At 40.2% G+C, this 24,954-nt stretch overlaps 1 protein-coding gene across 4 annotated transcripts; it reads right to left on the bottom strand.

The window, feature by feature from the left end:
• Positions 1-2,401: 2,401 nt before the first annotated feature.
• LOC121855933 (RNA-binding protein NOB1-like) lies at positions 2,402-24,465 on the bottom strand. Of its 4 annotated transcripts, none has more exons than XM_042351143.1 (10): positions 24,371-24,465; positions 9,674-9,806; positions 8,912-9,126; positions 7,841-8,329; positions 6,443-6,644; positions 5,947-6,125; positions 5,255-5,374; positions 4,275-4,394; positions 3,588-3,723; positions 2,402-2,572 (listed from the first exon to the last, which is right to left on the bottom strand). In XM_042351143.1, the coding sequence occupies exons 2-10, from the start codon at positions 9,723-9,725 to the stop codon at positions 2,421-2,423; spliced, it is 1,665 nt and encodes a 554-aa protein (XP_042207077.1). In that variant the 5' UTR covers positions 9,726-9,806; positions 24,371-24,465; the 3' UTR covers positions 2,402-2,420. The 4 variants fall into 4 exon arrangements, with proteins under 4 accessions (XP_042207077.1, XP_042207078.1, XP_042207076.1 ...); XM_042351144.1 differs by lacking the exon at positions 24,371-24,465 and adding an exon at positions 23,697-23,716; XM_042351142.1 differs by lacking the exon at positions 24,371-24,465 and adding an exon at positions 12,395-12,556.
• Between the last annotated feature and the right edge of the window lie 489 nt (positions 24,466-24,954).

Below are 24,954 nucleotides of genomic sequence, written 5' to 3'. Positions count from 1 at the left end.
GCCATAAAGTTATGACCACTTCCTATGACAGAAAATATCCTTATGCTATCAAAATATTAATCATTTGGATGATACTTAACACACACACAAAGAAAACCCAACCTAACCCAACCCAAATAAAAAGAAAACCTAACCTAACCAAAACTTAAGTAAACCAGCCTACCCTTCAATAACAGTCTGATATACCATGAATCACTTCAGGACATACCCAAGAATAATAGGGAGACAATTGTCAAAACATGAAGAACAGTCCCAGGGTTGTTAGTGTCCTCTCCAAGAAAATAATACTGGCCAAATATTTCCGATCAGATTTATTGTTAAACAGAATTAGAATGGCCTTGAAGCTAGAAGTGTTACCTTCTTTTGTTAACTTTGTATGTTGAGACAGACTCATGTAAACTTTAATGAACCTTTAGATGTACAGTGGGATGTAACTAATAACCAACATTTTAATGTCTTTCAGACTAACCTCTTCATTCTCACAACTTATTGACCTCTAAGTTTCCAACCTGGTCATCAATTTTGTTTTTTGTTTTTATCTTCATTACTGTTAATATTAAAAAGTGGTTTAAGATCAGAATACATATGTTGAAATGTACTTTTGCCATTTATAATGTGTTTGGGAAGAGTTCCTAATATATCAGGTGTGTTCATATGTTAAGTGATACACTAAAGTTAATTATAGTTTATATTTATGTTTAATTTTATAATCAGTGGAGTACCCTGTACTGCATTACAATTAAATATTTCTTTAATAAATCTGTTATATGTGTGGGATAATATAGTTTTAAACAACCTAAGCAGAATAAGATCGTGTGGCCAGTAGTCTAATTTCTCTTTGTTAGGCTCACATACATACATACATACGGACATGTAGGAGATCTCGCACCAAGGATGGAGGTGAGAAAGGAAACTCACAATGGCATTTTCTTTATAGATATATTATATGTACAGAGTAGCCAGGTGCTGGGAAGTTGCTGCATAGTAGAGTTGCTGTGGAGGAGCTTCTTTAGAGGAGGTCTTCTATGCTTAAGAGCGTGGTGTTGTCTGCCCTCACAGTAAGGCAGGGGGGTATTTATATCTTTCTGCCGGATCAAAAGTCGAAGTGCAATGATGAGAAACGCTGCCGATTGGCTGATATGAAGGCGGCAACTGACCAATCACTACGCAGTTCGAATGCGAGGGCTGATTTGTGGAACTCGCCGCTGATTGGCTGGGAAGCGGACGGCAAGTGACCAATCAGCAGTTGTAGGGGAGAGTATCCACTACAATATCCCTCATTATGAAAATGGGGTTATGCTGCTTCAAACCCATTCAGATACAGAGCAAACAAAAGAACAAATGGAAAAAACATGGTTCGGTTCCCCAACAACACAAAAACCCCAAATATTGTAGGCAGTCCCCTACTTGTGAATATAATTGGTTTTGGAGGTCTGTTCGTAAGTCCAAATGTAAACAATGTATTAAATATGAAAAATACTTTATGTACAGCACACCCACAGTACAGTAATCCATCATACAATGTTGATTTTGGTCCTCCAGCCAGAAACACAGAAGTTTTTTCCATCTCATCATACAATTTTCCTCTTTTCTTACTTAAGATGGTTGATTACATACTGTAGGCACAGCACATCTCACATGCTCCATAATTCTTTCTTGGTCCTTTAAAATCATACCAACAGTCAAACAAATCAGCCTGAAAACAAGAGCCACATTTGTCATCTTATCACCTCTTTCCACTTTCGTTTCCATCGTAATCTTGTGACTTTTCTTCCTTGCACTCTCATCTCTCGGACATATTGGGGTCAATAATGTTCGTAAAAGCCAAAAGAATTGAACTATCACTGCCGTTGTGCACGAGACAGCAACAACTAAAATGGTTGCTGCTTGGCCGGAATCCTGGGAGTAGTGCAATAACGCCATCTATTGCGAGTAAGAACTAACGACTCTTGCGCTTTCGCACCAAACAGAAATTTGGATATACGGACAGGTTTGCTCGTCTGTATGAAAATTCGTAAATAGAGGAGATGCTGTACCTAAAAATATGAAATCCGTTCACAAAAAAATACCTACTTAACTACAGTACTGTAATTATGTACTGTACCTAACTACTGTACAGTAACCGCTAAACTAAATAAAATATACTGTACAGTTGATACATTACCTTATTAAAACAGTCAGGGCTCTCTACGGAGTGAGGAGGGGTGGGCTGACTTGAATTTTCAATCAAGACCATCTTTCAGTTAAGTAAGGATTGCTTTCGGATAGTGAAAAAGAGGTGTAAGAATAAAGTTTTTCGATAAGCGAATTTTAGGATAGCAAACATTCGTAAAACAAGGAAGACCTGTACCTCAATCCGTAACCTAGAAGATAATAACACACTATGAAAATTATATACTCATTTAAAAGTAACATCTTTATTAAGCAGGATTCTTTTTCTTCTTGCCAGTTGTTCTTTTTGGCTCATTAGGGTTCCTCTTTTCCCAGTAGTGATGATAATGGTTCTTGCCAGCAATGTAGCCCAACTGAGCAGCACGGGAATATACATCATGTACTGCAAACGGTATATGATCTGAAAAAAATAAAATAAAAATAAAATGCATTATCGAGTCATTGAAAAAAATGTACAGTATATAACATATCCCTGGGAAAAGATGAAGTCTAAATGACGGGGGAGACGTAGAACATATATTCAAGAACAACATAAGAATACATAATTTATATTTTGTAATCAGTTAATGCACACATGACAGATATTTATCAATTTATTGCCCAAAATTTCGTCTGTTAGATTAAACCTCAAAAATTCCTACTATACCCAAAAGTGACCAATATTGCTACATGAAACTAATGCGTTAATCTATTTTGACCATGCACACAATATAGCCTCCTCATGAGCATTTATGAGTCAACTTGGAGCAACACTGACCTAACATCACACACAGGTTAGGGATCATCCAAACTCTATGTCTGAATATCTGTGATCCAGTTTGGTTTTTATGACAATCCTTTCACCCACAGAATCCCCTACACTCTACTAACTTTCCACCTTATTTTTAGTGTTCATTTTATCAAAGCCAACTTCGCTCACTTCAGTACATACATCCTTCTTCTCATTTATCCTCACACACATTCTCCAAAGTTTAATGTACCAACTCAAAATCCTATCTTTTGCTTCATCTACTTATGTTCGAAGTAGCAATTCAAGTCTACACAATAGACTAGAAGTGGGCTTATGCGTTATTAAAAATCTGAAATTCTAGGGGACGTTACACATATTTGACTCTGATGGCAACAAGACCAAGCCTAAACTTCACAACAAATAAGAGTTTCCCATTAAAGTAGGCAACATAGTCCAATGGGCCATTACCTAGACCAAAAAGAAAAAGACATATTTGCCAAACACCAAACTAACTTGGTAACTAATTACATTCCAAACATGGTTAAAGTTCATTTGTTTGAGTTACAGAACACAAGCACAAGACACATCACTGCCACCCATTTCTTATGTCCCACTCAGGCACAGCAGTTTCACTCATGCCATCACACTAGAATAATTTTGCAAGAAGTTCAATGAATATACATACGTGGATCAAAGTCTTCATGGAGGGGATTAATTTTCTTACGGCTCATCTTACTGGAGAATCTCTTTGCCTCTCGTTGATCTTCCACCAATATGGGGTTCCTCCCATGCTTACCACCTTTAGGAGTTGGCAATGAGTACTGCCAAAGCAAAACAGGTATTAAAATACTAATACTTTGTCTATCTTGAATAATATAAGCCATTTACTGTATTTTGAACTAAGATATGTAGACTAAATCTTCACTTTACATACCTAAACATTGCTACATCAGTCAACAGTGTCGCTTCCAACATTATCATATTCTATTCTCATTATGTTGTGCTGTCTATAAACTGATAGAGAATACACAGTAGAGGATATGCACTCTAGTCTCTTCTACCCACAGGTTATACCAAGCTCATACCACTCCTTTCATCATCTTATAATAGTCTGATATAAAAGTAGAAGTCATCTGAGATGTTATTGTGATTAATTTAAATACAAAGTTTATTCAAAAGACACTACTGTATGTAAGCATTATAACATTAACAATCTGAGACATACAAACAAACTGAAACCTGCATGACAGCATTAAATAAATAAAAACTTGGGATGTAATAAATTACTAATACTGTAGGGACAATTTCTGTACCTCTGACACAAACAGTAAGCTAAGTGTTATGACAACATCACACGAATCTCTCCAGTTACCTTCATGCCTCTTATGTTTATTTGTTTCTTTGTGTTGATCCATATTTTCTGTGAGCCGTCAGGGTTCAACGTCACAGACACTTTCTTCAAGGTCTTGTTGCCACAGTTAGGACAGAAGATCTGTGAACAGCCATAGTATATTGAGTGATACACATTTCACTGATTTATTTACTTAATTTATAGCAGGACACATTTATGAAACTTATGCAATTTTTTTTACAAACCGCCGGGAAGATATTGGAAGCATAATGTATTGTCTAATGGTAGACCCTGCTGCCATATGGCATCAAAATAATTGTGACCAAGTCCCAGGTTGCTGATCTGACTTTCTGCCTCATTTACACACAATTGCAGGGTCTCAATTATTTCTCTTACTTTGACAACACAACTTACTGTATATATCATTTCTCACTAATGATCTTTATTTATTGTTTTAAATTTTGTATTTATTTATGGGCCTTTATTATTATAATTATTACTATTTAATTTTTGCCCCCAGGCCTGAAGTGGGTCATTGACCTGTGCCCTGGTGGGTTAATCCCGTAAAAAATAAATATATAAATAAAATAAATAAAAATCTCAAACTATGTAGCTGGTGAAGCTATCCTGTCAGTTTAAGCTGATTACATCCAGCCATTCTGCGGATGTTGACTGAACAAAATGTGTTGGCAAAAGAGAGAGAGAGGAAAAAGAGGTAATGTCTTTATGTAATATATTCACAATAAACCTCTAATTGGAAAAACAATTATTGCAATGCAGCTGTATCTATAGAAATTAACTATCAAATATCCTGACTTGTTAAGTCTGGTGAAAATGTTTCAATGATGGAATGGATGAAGGATAGAGTCAAACACATCCTCCTTGACTTCTGTTGGTGGGGCATAATTAAATGTTTAATAAAGAACAGGTGTGGCCTGAATAATATAAAGCTGTAATATTCTAAGATCTTTCATACAACAAACACAGGTTCACATCTGTACCTTTGTCATGATAGAAGTAGTTTTGAAGCAGGCATGGCACCTCAGGATAAATGTTTTTAAATGTTTTATCAGCAAACCATCAACACCCATTACTGATAATCCAATGTGCTTCAGTACATTCTGAAAAGGACATTTATAGTTTGCATTAAAAATTCTGCATTCCAAAGAATGACAAAGCAAAAAAAATAAAAATCTTATGCCCGTAAGTAGTATGATGTTCAACGGTGGAAAATTATGAGCAGGTAAAGAGGACAACATACACATGCTTAAGTGATTTAAATGAGAATAATAAAGCGGACATGAAATCTGAAATGTGACACTGATGATAGAAAACCCCGTTCAGAGCCAAGAGAGCAGCTGGGTAATGAAAGTACTGGCAAAGTTTTGTGTAGATGTAGACTGAGATATGAGATGATTTGGGCATATGGAGAGAATGAATTGAGATCAATGGTGTCAAAAGATTTGAGTCAAAATGTGGAGGGGAAGAGAGACTGCAAGAAACTATGCAGCATGGAGAGCTGCCACTAGCCCATGCAATTGTGGAAAAATGACATGTTAACATAGTGATAAATAAATACACATTAATCATAATTTTGACATTATATCTCTCAAATATAGTCAAACTCCTTCAATACTGTTATTATAAGTTGCCATGAGGACCTAAACTATAAAAGTTTGTGATGACAACTAACCTGGACCGCAAAGTCTGCCGTCATGCAAGCAACCTGGACATCTTCCTCTGGTTCCTCTTCACATGCATATTGGAATGGGTTGTTTTTAAGTCTGTGTTTCTTTAAGTTTGAAGGAGTTATCCACCCATCATCATCACTCTCATCTTCTGAAGCATTGTCATCATCTACATCACTCTCCTCTGTATGGGTCATGATGCAAGACATACCATAGAATTCTACTTCTAACAAAATTCAAAGTTTCACATTTACCATATATTACATTGAATACAGTTATGATCTTTGGAAAATAATTTTCCTTTCCACTACTGAATATTAATTACTCAATATTGTCAAAGGAGGACATTCTCGGAATTGTTAACTCTCAATTAACCCCTTGTGTACGGTGTCGCCTCTGAGCTGAATAAAATTGTCCGGCATTAACCAAGTAAAATATTAAAAGTGGCGTCCGTGTAGTGATGGGGTTAAGCCAAAGTTATCAATTCATCAACTTTCCTACCATCATCACCATCCTCTTCAGCAAGATGAGTGTCAATCAGCTCTTTTGGATGGCTTTCACCTTCCTCAGTGTGATCAGCTGTTTCAGATTGTTGTGAGAGAGAAAGAGAGCTTACATCCACAGGTGCTGGTTCTGCTGGGGCATCAGAATGTGGAGGCTCCTCCTCACCCTCCTGGTCTGGCTGTACCGGCTTTTCCTCCTCCTGTAGGTTAGTAATGATTAGACCTCAAATTAATCACGCCACATCATCACTTATACTTACAAAGCCACACAAACAGCCAGAGTTAACCAAGACACTAAGCCAGTGTATCAACCTAAAAACCGTGAATATCAACAAAGGCATGAAGAGGCAACAAAGTCCCCTATGTAACTTTACATCAACCTGATACACCCTGGGGCCAAAAAAAGATTACTGACCACAGATGATGAAAATTACAGAATTAATTGTCTCGTATATCAAACATATGAACATCAAGATGAACTCTAATACACTGTTCTTATACTTTACCGAATTTTAATGTGTGAAATATGGCAGCCATTAACTGTAACACTCTCTAGACTTTATTTCTTCCAGTTCAAGCATATCAACTGTATGCTCATAGGTGAAACTCCACATCAAACCTTCAATTCTGGGATATTTAATACACTACAGTATTATGGAAACATTAGCTACAAAGAATGAGTCAAAAAATAAAATGGGGGGGGGAGGGGGAAGGAGCTTTATTAAGAATAACACTCCATGCTTATTAACTCCTACCAAAGCAATGGAATATGCAATTGACAAGTTCATCTCTTCATCACCTGCAACACCTTTCATACAGTAAATGAATAAGCATTTCTGGTAACGGGAGTCAGAAGTGATCCAATAGAGACTTACTCTTATTAAAGTCCAAAATAAATTTCATATGTGGTACAGTAAAGTCCTCCATACTAAACTAGCCTTTCTAAGATCTATAAACTAAAACAGACAAAGATTTGGGGAAACACCAAAATGTTATGTTTAACATACACATTGCATGCATATCGAAAATAAGCATGCAAAATTCACTCAAATTAAAAAATAAAATAAAAATTATTGGAAGGAATTGTTTTCTTGGAAAATACAGTAAATCAAACACCATTCACTATACTTTCAAACTACATTAAGAGAAAGTAAATAACAAAGACATAATCAGTACAGCATAAGCTTCACTATTTAAGCTAATGGCAGTCATAACTAAAACTAACCACAAACACATGTGTTTAAAGACTGCACAATGTTGTCAAACTAAAACCTGTGTTTAAAGACTGCACAATGTTGTCAATGTTGGCACACAAAGGAATCAAAGCATTCCATAACTTTCACTAAAAGGATGTGATGTTACATCATTTCAAGCACTAATGTCCACTAGAATTTACCATTTGCTGTCCTATTTCTTCAAAGTCATGAAGAAGCTCCTCTAGGGAGAGACTGGAACAAGGATATAGTGTTCTTTCTTCTTCAGTGAAAGATGAAGCATGTAATGCCCATCTTCTAATACAGGGAAAGGTGGAGAGAAAGGGGCAAACCTTGTTTTCATGTACCGTTTTTATGTCTTCAGAACTTTTGCAATTGGCGATAGCTTCAATGGAACAAAACTGAGGGTATGTCCTTGTAAGGGCAGTATGGAACATGAAGTCTTTACCCGTAGGGACATGACCACTTATGTAACTGTGTTCCTCCAGGAAGCTATTTATTAACACCAAATGCTGCCAACAGATGTTTGGCACTTGGGAAGAAGACACATTAAAGTTGGGTAATGAAGGATCTGAAGGTAACAACTCTGAGAGACCATTTTCAAAGTTTGTGTCATCTGGTGATGATGACCTGGATGAGATGCCAGAGGAGGCAGACGCACATTCTTCACACTGTCGAGGGGGTTAGGCATAATTTAAAGATTAATAATTATATTTGTTTATGATGAACTCGGCAAAAACTTCTTTGCAATTGAACTAAAAAATGTATATATAGATCATACTATTGTTACCTTAATGTGATTTTTTTCATTGCTAGATCTACTCTGGTATACTTACTGAGATACAATAAATTTAATTTCACCTTTTCAAGTGTTTTCCCATTATAAACCAGAGCAGCCACAATCAAGAGAAATACAGACCCTCCCTTCATCACCCAATGTACAGTACAGGTACAGTATTCCCTTACAGAGCAAGGCCCCAAGCATCTACAGTACTGTATTTGGTTTATCTCTCTTGCTTCACACAACAATATGTTAACTGTAATACTGATAATGCTCAACCTACGCATAATATTTGTTCAAATAAACTAGTTGTTCTCCAGCCACCTCACAACCCACCTTCCAAGTTTCATAAAACTTGTAAACCCATTATTAAAAGGTTTTGTTTACAAGGAAAGATACACATACACACACAAGTGAAGCAATTAAACTATCCCTTCAACATCATCTTATTTGACCTATAACAATCTATTACCTGTGCTTTTGGGAGGTAGAAGCCCTCAGTAGTGGGTGGGGCAGTGTTAGTGCCCTTCTTGGCAGCTCCCTCAGTGATGATTTTCTGAGGCTCTGTCCGAAGGTGTTCAGCTCCTCCTCGGGTTTCAACCTCCAGTTCATATGTTAGGGCTAACACCTTCATGTCTGGTAATGAGAGGCTGGCATAATCCCCAGTCTTCTTGGAGAATTCATTAACTGTAGAGTAAAAAGGACGACTCTCTTATTTATCACAAATTGTTGGGCAAAAACAGGGTTGAATATCATGAAAGAGAATGACAAATGCTTTAGTCATGAGACACCATTTTTAATGTAACTCAGCTTGACCTAACCAGATAATAACATAAGATTATTACCTTGACTTAGGTTAGGTTGGCCAGGTTTAGTATGGATGTTTTTATCCACAGTTTCATTTATAAACTTATACAATACTTATCAGCTGTCAACAACCCATAAGGTGATTTTAAATAAGGCCAAATCCCTTTTTTTCCAATGCCTTCTATAATAATATTCAGTTATGTAGCTGTCATTTTTTTTAAACTCTACAGTAAATGTTGTATTAAGCTAGTTAAAGCGGTTAAATTTACCTAATTAACAACTTGTGTACAGGGAATCTCACTGTGCTGAATACAACTGTTTGGCATCAGCCAATTAAAATAATAAAAGTGGTGTCCTGTAGAGAAGGGTTAATACATGCCAAGAATTGTAATACAGTACCAAGAAAACTAAAAATCCTAAATCTTACCAAACTTCAGTGATTGTGGCTTAGGTTGTCTCATGGTGATAGCTACGGGCATAGCTTCCAGGCGTTCTTTTGTTTGCTTGTCACGGATCTCCTCAATAACCTCTGGCAGGCTATATAGTTCTTCTCCATACTCCTGTACAAAATGACAAAACAAAGGTAAAATGAACATTGTTCAGAGTGGACAGATTGTAGTGGTAGTGAAGGAAACACACAACTGGTCTCGTTGTGAGTAAACTTTGACTCGTTCGCCTTCGAAGGGGAAGAATACACCCAACATTGCATACTCACAATGAGGTCCCCCTGAGTGCAATAATGGCCTGACTATTCATGGAGACGAACTACTATAAGAACTTCGTGGGTACTAGATCAACATGGTTACGATACATCAATGATCACAACTGGGAGAATGGACCTGGAAAACACCGAGAGGAGACTCAACGAGATCCAACCTAAGATCCAGTTCACCATGGAGGAAGAGACAGATGGCCAGCTCCCCTTCATAGACACAATCGTAATAAGAACTAATGAGGGACCCAAATACAAGGTATATCACAAGCCTACCAATAAAGACGACTTCATCCACTACTGTACCTGCCAGCCCACAGTATGAAAACAAAGACAGGCATGGTCATAGAATTACTCCTGCAGGCTGACAGAATATGTGACACAGAATATCTGGAGGACGAGCTGGCACGCATCTTCAAAGCCTTCGAAAAACTAGGTTACCCAACAGGATTATTGATATAGTTACGGAACAAGACCAAACACACCAACAGAGTACCTAACATGACACAAGGACACGACACAAAGCACAGATACACAGTAATACCTAACTCCCCCTTCACTTCTCTCATTACAGACTACCTACAGCATTCCACCTTCAAGACAGTCACCACATCAGGGACCAAGATCGAAGACATAGATGGAAATAAACGGAGAGGCCAATTTATCTATTAATAGATTGTAATTAGAGTTTCCACAAAGTTTCATCGGTAAAATTATCGTTTCGGTCATCCACCTATTTGGAAGTAGGTCGGAATCATTCAAAACACACCAAAAACCATCGGAAAAACATAATTTCAACGTAATCTAATCCTCTCTCGGATGGTGATTACTTTCAATCCTAAAATTCGCTGGATGACCGAAACGATAATAGTCCAATTATATCAACTCCTTCTGGTGTTAGTTAAAAAGAAAACTAACCAACAACCGGACAAATATCCACAGCGTATAATATAAATCCAAAAGGTCTTCTTAAAATTAGGGTAATACTGCAGCTTACAGCAACCACAGAATTCCGGAAATTCATTGCACTCAATCGATAGAAATTTTTTTCTATTATTACTTTCTTATATTACATTTCTTTCGCAAATTGATAATAAGGAAGTTAATGAATTTTAAAAACATAATCAGAGCACCTGTTGGCCCTATGCTTAGGGATGGGGGTGTTAGGGCGGCCAATCAAATCCAATAAATAATCTCAACATTAGATTTAACCAATTAGTGTTCAATATTCAGCGTGGGTGGTAGGATGCAGGAAATTTTTAATCAGTTGCAACATGGAGCCATTGTGTGCTGGGTACGATTTCGATTATTGGAAGTTTATTGTATTGTTTCATTTTAAAAATAAGGAAACTTTAGAACAGAGGAACCCACGACGTATTCTAGTCCCCGACTCAGACTCTGACCCTGACTCGGAGTAAGGTAAGAAATACTGTAACGGCTATTTACATTCTCGTGGAGGCTGACCACACGACTCTGGGGTCATATCATACCGTTTGGGGGTCCGGGGCAAAGCCGGCTAGGGTCACCGTGGGTCCGGGGCTCAGGTAAGGTTTAGTTTGGTTACCGGTATATGGAATAAGTTAGCAAACACAGAGTACCGGGAATTCAGAACACGCAATCGATAGAACTATTATGGGGGGGGGGCCTAAATTTAGAAGGAGTGATTTCCGATAAAAACGGATATAAAGGTGTAGAAGGTGACCACTAGAAGGAATTGTCCGAATTGGTTTAAATTTTTTCTACACTTTAATATCATGATATTAAACACAAACATGGAAACGACAATGCATAGACCCAAATAGAACCTGACCTAACATACCCATAGATTGGGTATGTTAGGTCAGGTTTTATTAGGTTCTATGCATTATTTTGTATTAACTTTTTATATAATGCTAATAACAACATATTAAACACAGAAATGGAGACGACAATGTATAGAACCTAATAGAACCTGACAATCTTTTTATTTACTCTATCCCGCTTCACAATTATCCTCCCGGCGTCATTTTTGTTGTTTACCTCGCTGAATCCCTCTTCACGAGACGTTTCCTAAATGACGGTGAACGCTTCCACTTATTCCTCCTCGCCATTGCTGATATTAAGGTAAGTTGTTTAACACATAATGCATAGAACCTAATAGAACAAGACCTAACAAACCCATAGGTTGGTTATGTTAAGTCAGGTTCTATTAGGTTCTATGCATTGTCGTTTCCATTTTTGTGTTTAATATCATATTAGTGTGTAGAAAAATTTCAACCAATGCGGACCATTCCTTCTGGTGGTCACCGTCTTCTACACCTTTACCAAAACGAATGTCAGAATTGAACCAATCGCATCAAAGACCATCAGAAATACATTTTGGGGGGGGGGGGTCAGATTCTTAGGTTGCCGTAATCTGCAATTTTACCCAAATTAGCTCATACTGTAAGCACTTACCCACAATGACACATTCTTCACAAACGCTGCCGTGTCTACCACTAGGCATTTACACTTCATGGTGATGGGCTAGTATTTCTCCTTCTTGGTGTAGCTCAGGTGTTGGTAAACACTCACACGTGTCTTCTGTACAACATAACACGGGCTGACCGAGTGTACTTCTTAACTACGGCTTATATAAATAATTATTTTACTATCGCCTTTACAAGTAAATTATCGAAATGCAACATATATACTTAAAACAGCAATATCTTCTTTTCACTTACCTTTTTTCATTACTTTTATTACACTAAATTATTCCATCAATTAAAATTTTGACCATAACAAACACTTTCATAAGCTGTTAATAAATAAATGATGAGAGATACAAACCTACAAATAATTATGTTTATTGTGTATAAACTTCATATTGTCACTTATTTTAATAAAATAAGCATTTTAAAAATTTACTGACAGCTTCTGGCGATAATTACACGAAAGGATGGTACTAACAATGGTTAGTCATGGGTTCGAGTCCCAGTCCGGGACACACGTGAGAAGGGTTTCCACTATCCAGTGTGACTACCCCTGCCAATACCAAACATCAGAGATTTTCTCTAGGTATTCCGGTTTCCTCATGTACTAACACTGGACAATAAAGTTCAGAGCAAAGTTACAAAGAACAGACCAATCTCCCGAACGGCTCGTAAGCTGATAATACAAGGTTCCATTATGTCTACTGTTATCAGAGCGGCACCTTATCTATAGGAAGAGTTAACGCCTGGTGCAGAATTGGCCTAACTTTTCCGAAAGGTGGTGATCGGGTACGTTGTAAATAGCTGTGTACCCCTGCCACTGTATCCGCTAGTCCATAGGGTCCTCCTGCCTATAGTCGCTGTGTTCGCCCCCGAGTGACTAGGGTGGACAACGTCTCGGGCCTAATCGGACTTCTAGTCATAATATGCCATCGTTATTTTTTAAGTACATTATGCCATTTAAACTTGTGCTTTAACTACTTATCATACACGTGATTCTTGACACGAAAAAATTAATGTGAACTGACAATTTTAAGGTTCTGACATCTTGCTCTGCCCAGTACCTGTCTCGTATTTTGTGGAAGGTCAACACAAATGGAAATATGACCCTGTTCAAGTATTTTGTTTCCACACCTCCATAATGCACAGCGACAAGTTGGTTTAAACTCGTTAAATAATAATTATCGTGTTGTCTTCTACCGCCCTCTAGGTGTAATTAACAAAAGAATTAAAACTTAGTGAACCACGAACACAAGAAACTACGAGTAAAAATTAACAATACAATAAAATAATAAATGCAACTTAATAAAGGATAATCAAGAGAAAGATAACAATAATATTTATAACTTGATATCAGCATTATCAAGATGAAATAAACAGACCGTGACGAGTATATTACACAGGTCAACAAGAGGAAATATTTAGAACATCTTATCTCCTAAAGGGGTTAATATTACTGTTTTCTAAAGCCAGACCAGGATCACTAAACGTAAACAAGTTTTTACTTACTCTCTTAAAGCAGAGAATACACGAAACAGTCACGTACTCAATGATAACGAAGACCCTATTTACCCAATGGCCAACCACATTATAGGTAGCCAAGCCGAGGGGAAGAGGTCAGTCTGTTATTTTAAAGCTTAATACTGCTCCCGATTACACAGCTTGAGTTGGTACACTGTTCCATAGGTCTATCGGCCTCTGTGTGAAGAAGTATTTCCTTATTATTCGACCTGCAGGACATCATGGCGAGCTTGAAGTTATGTCCCCTTGTGATGGTAGCGCCTCACATCACGAAAAATGACCTGGGTTCACGTTTTCGTCTCGTTCAAAAATCTACCTAATTGTGTCATGTCTTAAGAGGTGTTTGTCCTACGACCCTCAGATGATATACAGTAGTTCAGGATGAGATAAGTTCCACTGTGTTGTATCTTTTCTTGGGATGCTAGTAAGCCTTTCTGGCGGGAAGGTTTTTGTGTCTTTATTCAGTAACCCAGATGGAGCGAACCAGATACTTATAAAGTTTTAGGAGCATTTTTCTATTTTATATTTGAAGATACGACTTATAATCCCCAAATCTCGGGTGTCTTTTTCACTGCTGTTTTCACGTGTTGTGCTGTTCCAACACAACGCCTAGATCCTTTTCCTTAGTAACAGAATACAAGGAAGTGTTATCAACAGAACAGCTGTGATTACGGTTGTTGAATCCTATGTGCAGTCATACATTCTGTAATGTTCAAAAGCATTTGCCGTTCTTGGGACCATTTGAACAGTTCGTGCAGACATTTTGCATGATTGCGACATCATCTCGACTTGCTGCCTTCCTAAAAACCTTCGTATCGCAATGTGGCTCAATATATTTCCAACTAAGTCGTTAACCGTTTAGAGGAATAAGTACCCCATAGGTATTTTATTCTGGCTAACACCAGACGATTGATTCAGCAGAGAGGAGCCCCTGCCCGCTACAGGGTATATGTACATTAGAAACAAGGTATACAGTATAGACATTTAGAACACATATATACAACCTCATGTGTGTGTGTGTGTGTTTTATGATGTATAAATAAAAAACACTAAATATATATAAACTTAATGATAACATTAATACTAGGAATACAATACTAATAATAATAATAATAACAATAATAATAATAACACTTATTAATCTTAAAAAAAAAATCTATTACATCAAATGGTAAGCCTCTTCTCCTGCCTTACCGCGGGCAACACCTGTCTGGGTTGACTCCTGATCGGGGATACCAAAAGCTTTCCCATAATACTGAATGACCCTTGGTGAGCGTGGTCAGCTGATTCCCAGGTGAATGATATCACAGTAAAGAGTCGGGAGAATGACGTCATAAGAAACAGCTGATAGCCATGGGGATGACGTCATAGTAAACAGATGGCCAGGCGAACAACAGCTAGTATCCACGTGATATCATTTCGTATTTGAGAAGTAATAGCCACAGGTAGGTACAGTACAGGTCACAGTGCCACCCAGACTTACTGGCACTCAGGTGTCACAATCATTCTGGTAGTGCCAACATGCTGGTCAAGCTCTCTATGATAATATGCCTTTGTAAAAACTAGTTCGTGTGTGTGTGTGTGTGTGTGTGTGGACACATTATTCACAGTACACCCCAACATTCACCACCGTACACCCCAACATTCACCACAGTACACCCCAACATTCACCACAGTACACCCCAACATTCACCACCGTACACCCCAACATTCACCACAGTACACCCCAACATTCACCACAGTACACCCCAACATTCACCACAGTACACCTAAACATTCTTGGGGACTAAATGCAACATTAAAATGCCGCAAGTTTCGATTAATTAACAAGAGACACTAGCAAGTTGCAACACCATCGAGCGCCGTCCTGTCCTAAGCACCCCAGATCCGCTTTCTCTGTGCAGGGCGGTGGGCAGTGCTGCAAGGTCAAGGACTCCATGTTGCTGGGTCAGGCCACTCACCTACACATGCTGGCTGGTGAACACGAGGGAGCGAGGGAGGGTGTACGTGAGGGAGAGAGGGAGGGTTGGTGTACAGGAGGGAGGGAGGGAGAGAGGGAGGGTTGTAAGGAGGGGAGAGGGAGGCTAGTGTACATGAGGGAGGGGAAGGGAGAGAGCAGAGGGAGGGCTGGTGTACATGAGGGAGGGAGGGAGGGGTGTAGGTGAGGAGAGGGAGTGGCTGGTACAAGGAGGAGAGAGGAGGCTGGTGTACATGAGGGAGGGAAGAAGAGGAGGGAGGCAGTGTACAAGGGAGGGGAGGGAGGGGAGGTGTAGGGTGAGGGAGAGAGGAGGTTGGTGCATGAGGGAGAGAGGGAGGTTGGAAAAGAAGGAGGGAGGGAGGGTGTAGGGTGAGGGAGAGAGGGAGGGTTGGTGTACATGAGGGAGGGAAGGAGAGAGAGGGAGGGTTGGTGCACAATATGAGGGAGGGAGGGTGTAGGTGAGGGAGAGAGGGAGGGTTGGTGTACATGAGGGAGGGAGGGTGTAGGTGAGGGAGAGAGGGAGGGTTGGTGTACAGTAAACACCATCATCAATACCACCCTAAGGTGTTTGGGGTCACGGGAATTTAACTAATTACAAAAAGGTAATGTATCTCCTCCTTCTTCCCCCTGAGGGATGGCAACGCCTACACTACACTATGTCTCTCCTCCCTAAAGTATCACAATTGTTCATGATGATGTAACAGGAGGGACGCTGACTGGTTGCTGTCCTTGGTTTCCCTGAATTACGTCAGTCACTCCTGCAATTAATTGAAAAAATTCTTAGTGTTCCTCCCCTTCCCCTCTTCCTCCTCTCCCCTTCCTTCTCCTCTCCCCCTTCCCTCCTCTCCCCTTCCCTCTCCTCCTTCCTCCTCTCCCTTCCTCTTCCTCCTCCCCCTTCCCTTCTCCCTCCTTCTCCTCTCTCCTAATTCAACCCCCCCAACCCCTTATTTTTTTTTGCTTGAGGAACCGTGAGTCACTGATTCTGCTGGTACAGGCTGGCACATGCTGGTTCGAATCTCCGGCACTGGGCAGTCTTTTGTGGTCAATAAGGTCACCGTGTCGGAGGTTACGTTAGGTTAGGTTAGGTAGGTTAGGTTAGGGGGTAGGGTAGGGTAGGTTAGGTTAGGGTAGGTTAGGTTAGGTTAGGGTAGGGTAGGTTAGGGTAGGTTAGGTTAGGGTAGGTTAGGTTAGGGTAGGTTTGGTTAGTTATAGATGTACAGGTGTAGTCCCGCAGGAGTTCGTTTAGAATCTTTGGTGGAACATTTCTTTAAATTCCTTGTGACCTGAGATGACCTTAACAGCGTTACTCCAGGACTGTGTGGTGGATAAGTGGTGTGATAAGAGGAAGAGGAGGAAGAAGAGCCTCGGAGAAGAAAAGTTATGAAGAAGAAAAAGGATGAGAGAAGAAAAAGAAAAAGAAGAGGAATGAAAGAAGAAGAATGAGAGAAGAAGAATGATAGAAAAAGAATGAGAGAAGAAGAAGAATGGGAGAAGAATGAAAGAAAAAGAATGAGAGAAGAAGAATGAGAAGAAGAATGATGGAAAAAGAATGAGAGAAGAATGAGAGAAGAAGAATGAGAGAAGAAGAATGAAAGAAGAAGAATGAGAGAAGAAGTATGAAAGAAGAATGAAAGAAGAAGGAGGAAAGAATAAGAAGAATGAGAGGAGGACCAGAAGACGACTATCACTCATACATCACACACGGTCCACCACCAACAGTACTGTATTACCCTTACCAGACCGGTTTTACCACTTAAAAGGTCGAATAAACTGACCGGTGGCTGATCTTTAAATAATACACTTTTACCCTCACACACACACACACACACACACACACACACACACACACACACACACACACACACACACACACACACCTTAATAATCCACCAAACTACATAAAAGTATAAGAGAAATGTACCAAATATATATTAAACATAACTCAGTGTCATACATTTGTTGGCAACACAGTGCTTGCTTGGGGTGGGAAAAGATCGTGCGGTTGAACGAATATATTATCGTTTTGCCAAGCAGTACCCCCCCTTCCCCAAGTTCTTGAGGCTTTACGGAGAGAATGAATGGGCGTTAGGGGTCAAGATTCTCTCTCTCTCTCTCACACACACAGACACACACACACACACACACACTTACACACACACACGTACGTACGATGATGATTTAACTTTTATCGGGAATACACACACATAAAAAAGAGATCGGCAATAATCTGTTTGGAGAGAGAGAGAGAGAGAGAGAGAGAGAGAGAGAGAGAGAGAGAGAGAGAGAGAGAGAGAGAGCACATCACAAATTCAGCCATATCCTCCAGTTTCCTCTATAAAGACATATCTAACAACGCAGGTCCTCCCCTTACCACATGAGCACGTCCGCTCCAGCACCAAGCAGGTCAAAAACAGGGAGCCCCGGCCACACCCTGGACTTTCTCCTCTCACCCTTCAGGACCACGCCAGGGCAAGTCCTACGCCCTAGAGCACCTAATCAACCCCTGGCTAACTAAATATCATCAGAATTATAGCGAAACGACAACTATTTTACCTCTTGTACGATCTAGCCCACGAAAATGGAAACGTATAAAAAACCAAACCCGATCTCGCACAGGATAACACTAAAGGTCACATGGTGTTTAGAATCTGTTCAGTGAGTTCTTCGATCATATTGTTTCTCTTTTTTTCAGTTTAGTTTATTTTTTTTGTGTATGTTAAGTTCACCCTGACCTAAACGTCTGATTAAAACCAACATCTAACGGGACTAATGTCATATGGGCTTGTTCGGGTGGCGACGGTGGTGGTGGTGATCGTGGCAGTGGGTGGGTGGCGGTGAGTGGTGGGTGGCGGTGAGTGGGTGGTGGGTGGCGGTGGGTGGGTGATGGTGACGGTGGGTGGTGGGTGGCGGGGTGGTGGGTGGCGGTGGAGTGGGTGATGGTGACGGTGGGTGGTGGGTGACGGTGGGTGGTGGGTGGCGGTGAGTGGATGATGGTGACGGTGGGTGGTGGTAGGCGGGTGATGGTGGCAGTTACTGAGTAAAGTACCCCTGTGAACTGGAGACGATAATGTTATACTGATGACGGTCACGAGTCGGACTGCATGCTGTCAGTACTGTGGTCTGATTAGATAACTTTCTATTTACATCTGGGTTAAGAGATCACCCATGACGGTAATTACTGTACTGTGGATGGTTACGTGTTAACGCCAGACTAGATTTAAATTGGTTTCTTTTTATTATAAAGTAGTGTACATTCACCCCTAGTTTATTTCACCTGAAGATTAAGCACCCTAACGATAACCTAACCTAACCACCCAGGTAGCGTTAGATTGGTTAGGTTAGGTTAGAATATAGTGAGATGTATCCTTAACAAAATATAACCAATCCATTTTTGCGTCATAACTTGAGTGAATCAATCAGTTACATTCTTACATCATGAACTGAGGAGAGAGAACAAAAAATAACATAGGAACTTGTGAGAAATTCATAATTATCTAATAACTGTTTTAAGTGAATCCATCAACTACGTTCTTACAAATCCATTTAAGGAAGAAGAAAAATTAATGTAAAGTTCCGTGGGAGTTCAAACCTTGGGGGTGAAGAACAAAAACAACAACAACAACAACAACGAGGATAGGCTCATAGAACATACATACATACATACACACTAAGAAGTAGGAGAAAAAAATCAGAGGGGGAGGGGGAGGGAGGGGAGAGGGAGAGGGAGAGGAGAGGGAGAGGGAGGGGGAGGGAGAGGAGGGAGGGGAGGGGAGGGGAGGGGGAGGGGAGGGTGAGTGAGATGTTTGCAGAAGAAAGTGTCACAAGGTTAATCACAACTCAGGTCACCCCCCCAGCTGTAAGTCCCCGCGTCCTCAGTCACTCTTGAGAGGAATTTTCTTGATTGTTTCTCCTTCATCATCGAGGGAAAGAAAAAGAATCGGAATTGCAATAAAATCTCGGTGTAAAAACTAACTTCCTCGCTTATATGTCGTACTTCAGGTGAGCTAATTAGATGCAGTTTTTACACCTCCACACACAGGTAAACAGATCACCTGAAGATGTGACACCCTAGTTTTATTTTACCTTCAATGACTCACCACCTTAATGCTAACCTAACCTAACCTAACCACCTTAATGCTAACCTAAGCCTACCCCCCTGCACCCCCAGCCCCCAGGTGAAATAAGCTTCAACTAAAAAAAACGCTGCCGAGTCTTTTGAGAATTTTTTTTGCCCATAGTTTAAGTAAGAGAGTTTGACAGGTTCTCATATTTGTTATCTGAATTTAATTGGCGAACTTTGAATTAAGGCATGTGTTACCTGTTGAAGAGTCCTTTAATCAAGGAGTCGAACTGAATCATGGACGCGAAGGTAAGTTTCTCTCTATATATTTTTTACTCTCTCCAATTCTCTCTGTTTTTTCTCTTTCACATTCCCTTATCTCTCTTTAATGTTTATTCTCTCTCTCTCTCTCTCTCTCTCTCTCTCTCTCTCTCTCTCTCTCTCTTCTACGTATGTATTAATAAGCGTAACTTAGCAATTTCAAGACAGTCTGATGTCATAATGCTGATAATGACAAGCAGGATAGAATGGAGAATAAATGAAACACTCACGCACGCACACACACCCACACACACAAAATTACCTGTTAACACACACACACACACACACACACACAATTACCTGTTAACATGCACACACACACACACATAAAACCAGGACATCATCTTGCAACAGAACATTTCGTAAGCGATCTGGCCACACATGACCTGACCCCCTCCCCCCTCCCCCAATACCCATCACGGTGACTCATGGTAATTGGTCATGCAGGCGTCGGATGGCCACAAACAAACTCTGATATCAAAGGTCAATCAAAAAACCAACCGTATTATCTAGGTAGAGGTCATGATGTCGATGCATTGATGACCTGAGCTAACCTTAATTAAGCTAAGCTAAATTAATCTAACCTAACCTAACCTAACCCAACCATACCTATCCGATCTAATCAAAGATGGGATGAGCGGGTAGGGGGGTAGCGGGTAGGGGGTAGGGGGGAAGGGGGGAAGGTTAGGTTAGGGGAAAAAAAACCTGTTCTTAATTTACCTGGACACGAAGGGAAATATTTTACCGATAATCACAAAAGATTCAGTTTCTTCCCTATTATATTTATTTCAACTCATCAATTTGTTCAGGTAATTCATATTTGACTCCATTCATCGACAGTTAATGATGCACTGAAGCTGTCAATCTATCCAGTTAATCCATACACTTAGATCGGGTTTTTCATCACATTATAAGTCCAATTCAGTTAAACAGTACAATTTAGACAGCTTAACTCATTATTAAACTCATTGAAACAGTCTATTTCAACTGTTAACTCACCTTATTCATCAACCCTTTAACAGTCAACCCACTCACACAGTCAAGGCGTCTCCAATTACCTCAATCAATCATCAATAACTACCAGACTGTGAATTAACTGGTTCTAGACTGGCTGGGCTGATTGTGAAGAGGAAACGGTCATCACTTGAGGGTCTAAGTCACTAACTTCCAGTTATATAAGACAGTGAGTCAACACAACGATGGACTATTTTCTGTAATGGTGTTCAAGGTCTCTCTCTCTCTCTCTCTCTCTCTCTTAACCATATCTTATATGTATGTAAGCATGTGTATGTATGTATGTATGTATGTATATATGTATGTAAGCAGATGTGTGTGTAAGGGTATGTGTATGTATATGTAAGCGTGTGTGTATGTGACTGTGTACATGTGAAAGTCGAGGTACAGGTACACGCACACACGTACCTGGGGACACGCCGTACCATGACTGTCTCTTACAACTGACAAAATTACCGGCCCAGGAGATGGTAGGTTGTACTACCTAATACCTACCATTACCTACCACCACCCCTCCCCAGTACTACCACCATCACTACCATCACCACTACCATCACTACCATCACCACTACCATCACCATCACCACTACCATCACCATCACCACTACCACCATCATCACCACTACCACTATTATACCACAACTACTACCACCCCAGGGACCAGATTCCCAGGAGTAGGTGAGGGCAATATTCCTCCTAAGTGATGGAGCGACAGAGTACCTAATATGTTAACGTGAAGGTCGATAGGAGTCTTATTTTTCCCACAGGTATATTGAGAAAACTCCATTAATTGCATAACAAAATAGTGAGCTATTGTTAAACAAATAAATAAGTAACTCTGGTGCAGATGACAAAGAGAGGGAGTGACGTCAACAGAGGATGTACTTCGTTGTACTATTTCAAACTAAAATTAATATAATACTGAACTAACCAGGTAAGTTTGCTTCACTACAGGTACAAGTATTCTTATAAAGGGTATCACCTTTATACGACGTAAATCTACATTAGAATCTATCACGATATTACAAGTTAAAAATGATAGGCCAAGGAGAGTAATGTCGTCAACCTGACACGTTCTCCTTGCTGAAGTTGGAGGGTGACTGACCGTCCTGCGACTGCCTGTGTCCCAAGGCTGGGGGGCTACTCACCCTGTCAGGGGGGTGGGGGATGTGAGGGGGGGGGTGCCGAGGTATATTTTACCCGAAATCTAAGTTAAAAAAAAAATTAATTACTATATTTCATTTTCATTAATCATCTAATAGATCTTCATTTGGGTAATGGTGTATTGATAATGAAGGAAGTTTGACGCTATAAAATACAGCTTATTGGTGAGATGAATTGCGGATGGCAGTCATATTATCCTCTGATGACGTCACACTACCTCCAATTATGACGACTCTCCTAAGATAAAAATTTTATAAATTATTTTCCCAGAACTGGCTGAGTAACTTCCATGTTCTACATAAACATAATTCACATCAGACGCAAAAGACATACAGGAACCACTTATAAAATTACACTGAGACTCTACCTTAGCACCAGTCCAGCTGGAAGACAAAATTACACTGAGTCTCTACCTTAACTAGATACGAGTCTCTACCTTAACTAGATACGTTCACTTAGCACCAGTAAGGAGAAAAAATTACACTGAGTTTCTACCTTAACTAGATACGTTCACTTAGCACCAGTTAGGAGACAAAATTACACTGAGTTTCTACCTTAACTAGATACGTTCACTTAGCACCAGTTAGGAGAAAAAATTACACTGAGTTTCTACCTTAACTAGATACGTTCACTTAGCACCAGTTAGGAGAAAAAATTACACTGAGTCTTTACCTTAACTAGATACGTTCACTAAGCACCAGTTAGGGGACAAAATTACACTGAGTTTCTACCTTAACTAGATACGATCACTTATCACCAGCTAGGAGACAAAATTACACTGAGTCTTTACCTTAACTAGATACGTTCACTAAGCACCAGCTAGGAGACAAAATTACACTGAGTCTGTCTTAACGCTTTCACCGCGTGTCACGCACTTGCCATTTTATTATGGCTACCGCCAAACGATTTTATTCAGCTTAGGGTAACCTCCCGCTGTGAAAGGGTTAACTGGATATGTTCACTTAACACCAATTAGGAGACAAAATTACTCTGAGTCTGTATCTTAACTAGATACGTTCACTTAGTTCCAGTTAGGAGACAAAATTATAGTCTATCTTAAATAGATACGTTCACTTAACACCAGCTAGGAGACAAAATTTCACTGCGACTCTACCTTAGCTAGTTACGTTCACTTGACTCCAGTTAGGAGACAAAATCACACTGAGTACATCTTGACAAGGTACGTTCACTTAACGCCAGTTAGGAGACAAAATTACACTGAGACTCTACCTTAACTGTTCACTAAGCACCAGCTAGGAGACAAAATTACACTGAGTCTGTCTTAACGCTTTCACCGCGTGCCACACACTTGCCATTCTACTCTGGCTACCGCCAGACGATTTTATTCAGCTTAGGGTAACCTCCCGCTGTGAAAGGGTTAACTAGATACGTTCACTTAGCATCAATTAGGAGACAAAATTATACTGAAACTCTACCTTAACTAGATACGTTCACTTAGCACCAGTTTGGAGACAAAATTACATTGAAGCTCTACCTTAACTAGATGCGTTCACTTAGCACCAACTAGGAGACAAAATTATACTGAGTCTCTACCTTAACTAGATACCTTCACTTAGCACCAGTTAGGAGACAAAATTACACTGAGACTCTACCTTAACTAGATATGTTCACTTAGCACCAGTTAGGAGACAAAATTACTATGAAAATCTACCTTAACTAAATACGTTCACTTAACACCAGTTAGGAGACGAAATTACACTGAGACTCTGCCTTAACTAGATACGTTTACTTAATACCAGTTAGGAGACTAAACTACGGAGAGTACCTTAACCAGACACATTCAATTTACAGCAATTAGGAAACAAAATTACACTGAGACTATACCTTAACTAGATAGGTTCTCATAACACCAATAAGGAGACAAAATTACACTGAGAGTTTACCTTAACTAGATAGGTTCAATTAACACCAGTTAGACGATATTGATGCATTTCACCTTAAGTCAAACAGTTTGGAACATTCTTATCGCACCTCCAGGTACGAGGACTCTCCAGCTCACGACTCTCTGTGAAGCCAGACTCATGCCATCAGTATACTCCAACTCTTAATGCAGAAAAAGCTGTTTTTGTCGGCAAATGTCACCTCTGCTCTTTTGAATATAGAACAGTACGTCAGTGAAACTCTAATGCCTTTAAGGGGCGGGGGCGCGCGGGGTCGGGGCTGGGACAGGGACGGGTGCGGAGGCGGGGTCGTGGGTGGGGGCAGGGGCATGGACGGGACTGGTGCGGAGGCGGGCCGTGGATGGGGACAGGGGCAGGTGCGGTGACTGGTGCAGGGGTCGTGGGGGAAGGGGGCAGCGACGGGAGGGGGGCAGGGGAGGTGACTGGTGCAGATGCGGGGTCGTGGGTGGGGATGGGGGCAGGAACGGGGGTAGGGACGGGGGCGGGGGCAAGGACGGAGGGCGGGGGCAGGAACGGAGGAGGAGGAGGGGGCAGGGGCGAAGACGGAGGCTGGGCCGGGGGTGGGG

This window comes from Homarus americanus, unplaced genomic scaffold, assembly GCF_018991925.1.
Source record: "Homarus americanus isolate GMGI-L3 unplaced genomic scaffold, GMGI_Hamer_2.0 scaffold19117, whole genome shotgun sequence".
In the NCBI taxonomy this organism is placed as follows: domain Eukaryota; kingdom Metazoa; phylum Arthropoda; class Malacostraca; order Decapoda; family Nephropidae; genus Homarus; species Homarus americanus.
This window is presented reverse-complemented; position numbering and strand designations above follow the sequence as displayed.